The 1,637-nt window shown below is 36.2% G+C and overlaps 1 protein-coding gene across 1 annotated transcript; it reads right to left on the reverse strand.

Annotated features, from left to right (window-relative positions):
• Positions 1–238: 238 nt before the first annotated feature.
• LOC143632090 (uncharacterized) lies at positions 239–1,637 on the reverse strand. The gene is made up of 3 exons (XM_077100677.1): positions 1,446–1,637; positions 1,121–1,370; positions 239–1,047 (listed from the first exon to the last, which is right to left on the reverse strand). The coding sequence occupies exons 1-3, from the start codon at positions 1,635–1,637 to the stop codon at positions 239–241; spliced, it is 1,251 nt and encodes a 416-aa protein (XP_076956792.1).

The raw sequence follows: 1,637 nt of genomic DNA on the forward strand, positions 1-1,637 counted from the left end.
TGAACCAAAACACAAATAAATGACTAAGTGATAAACAAAACCAAGCCTGATCATATTTTCATACATCATTAACAAAATAGACAAGTACAAAAGTTCAAAAGACCATTAAAACCGACCGATTTAAATCATAACAAAACATGTTCAAAAGACCATCAACAAATTAGACCATTACCAAAGTTCAAAAGACCATAACCAACAACCACAATAACTACATATTTTTAATGGCTTGTGCAGCACCTTATGAAACAACCTTCTGACTTGCAGCCTTCTTACTTGAACCAACCTTTTTATTTGAACTTGTCTTCTTTGAACCAACCTTCTTACTTGAACCAGTCTTCTTACTTGAAGTAGCTTTAGCATTACAACTTCTGATATTGTGACCCTCTTGGTTGTAGTTACTACAAACGACAGTTCCCCCGCTCCTAGTGAGTTTCCCTTTTTTTGAAATCTTATCAGCCAACTCAACTGCTGATTTCTTTCTCTTCTTTTTTGGCCTCCCAATTTGTTTATGATGCTTTGGAGGGGTAATTGTTGTTGGGCACGCAGATGGCGTCCAAAGCTCTTTACCGTTAATTGGTTCAATTGTGTTCATGTATACCTTCTTCCAAGTATCTAGCCAATATACCTCATCAACCCATTCCTCTACAACACCTACATCAATGCCATTTTGTGACATGTTCCATAGTGCAACTACAACATGCTTACAAGGCATTGCAGTTAACTCCCATTTCCTGCATGAACATGTTTTTTTCTCCACATCCACTACACATTGGTCCATCCAAGGGCCACTAACTTGGAACTTGTTTGCAGCAGCCATAATTACAATGTATTGAGAGGCTTCAGATTGTATTTCTTTAAATATCCTTGTAGCGGGTGTTAAGGGCCCATTAGACTTTGCAATCACTTTGTGTACATCAACAATTCTTTTCATAAGGTATTCTCTAATGTACTCGAGACAAGTTATTATAGGTTTGTCTCTCCCTCCAACTAGTTGCTTGTTCAAATTTTCACATATGTTGTTCAACAGGACATCTGTCTTTGCTCTTCCTGTTCAACCAACATTACATTACTATATATAGTTTGTAAATTATTTGAAACATCTAAATAAACTATAACATACCACTGAAATGAGATCTGGACCAAGAATTAGCTGGAATATCTTTCAACCACTCATGAAGAGATGGATCCGCCTTTCTTACTTCTTCCATTAACTTGTTAAACTGGGGTATTGTAGTAGCAGAAGCACACTTCCATAACATATCCTTAAATAAGTTACCTCTCCATTTGACTTTCATACTCTCTTGAATGTGCCTCAAACAATATCTATGCTCAACGTTAGGAAATACATCTGATAGTGCAGGTAATAGACCCTAGAAAGTAAACATATTAGTTACAAATGCAATGCAATCAAAATAGTTAATATATGAAACATCTAGCATACACACCTTTTGCCTGTCACTGATAAATGTGAAATAACTATTGGAATCAATATCTAAATCATTCCCTAAATATTGTAAGAACCAGGTCCAAGAACTTTTGTTTTCAGCCTCAACTATAGAATATGCAACTGGATAGATACCATTATTTGCATCTAGCCCCACTGCAGTCAACACTTGACCCGGAAATGGACCTTTCAT

This window comes from Bidens hawaiensis, unplaced genomic scaffold, assembly GCF_021521415.1.
Source record: "Bidens hawaiensis isolate Kalapana, Puna unplaced genomic scaffold, B.hawaiensis_p1.1 tig00000512_1, whole genome shotgun sequence".
Taxonomy (NCBI): domain Eukaryota; kingdom Viridiplantae; phylum Streptophyta; class Magnoliopsida; order Asterales; family Asteraceae; genus Bidens; species Bidens hawaiensis.

Excerpts from the sequence above, each read along its gene's own strand:
- LOC143632090 (XM_077100677.1), bottom strand. The coding sequence starts at position 1,637 with ATGAAAGGTCCATTTCCGGGTCAAGTGTTGACTGCAGTGGGGCTAGAT. Across the intron at positions 1,371-1,445 it reads TTATCAGTGACAGGCAAAAG|GGTCTATTACCTGCACTATC; the intron begins GTGTGTATGCTA and ends TTTACTTTCTAG. Across the intron at positions 1,048-1,120 it reads GTCCAGATCTCATTTCAGTG|GAAGAGCAAAGACAGATGTC; the intron begins GTATGTTATAGT and ends TTGGTTGAACAG.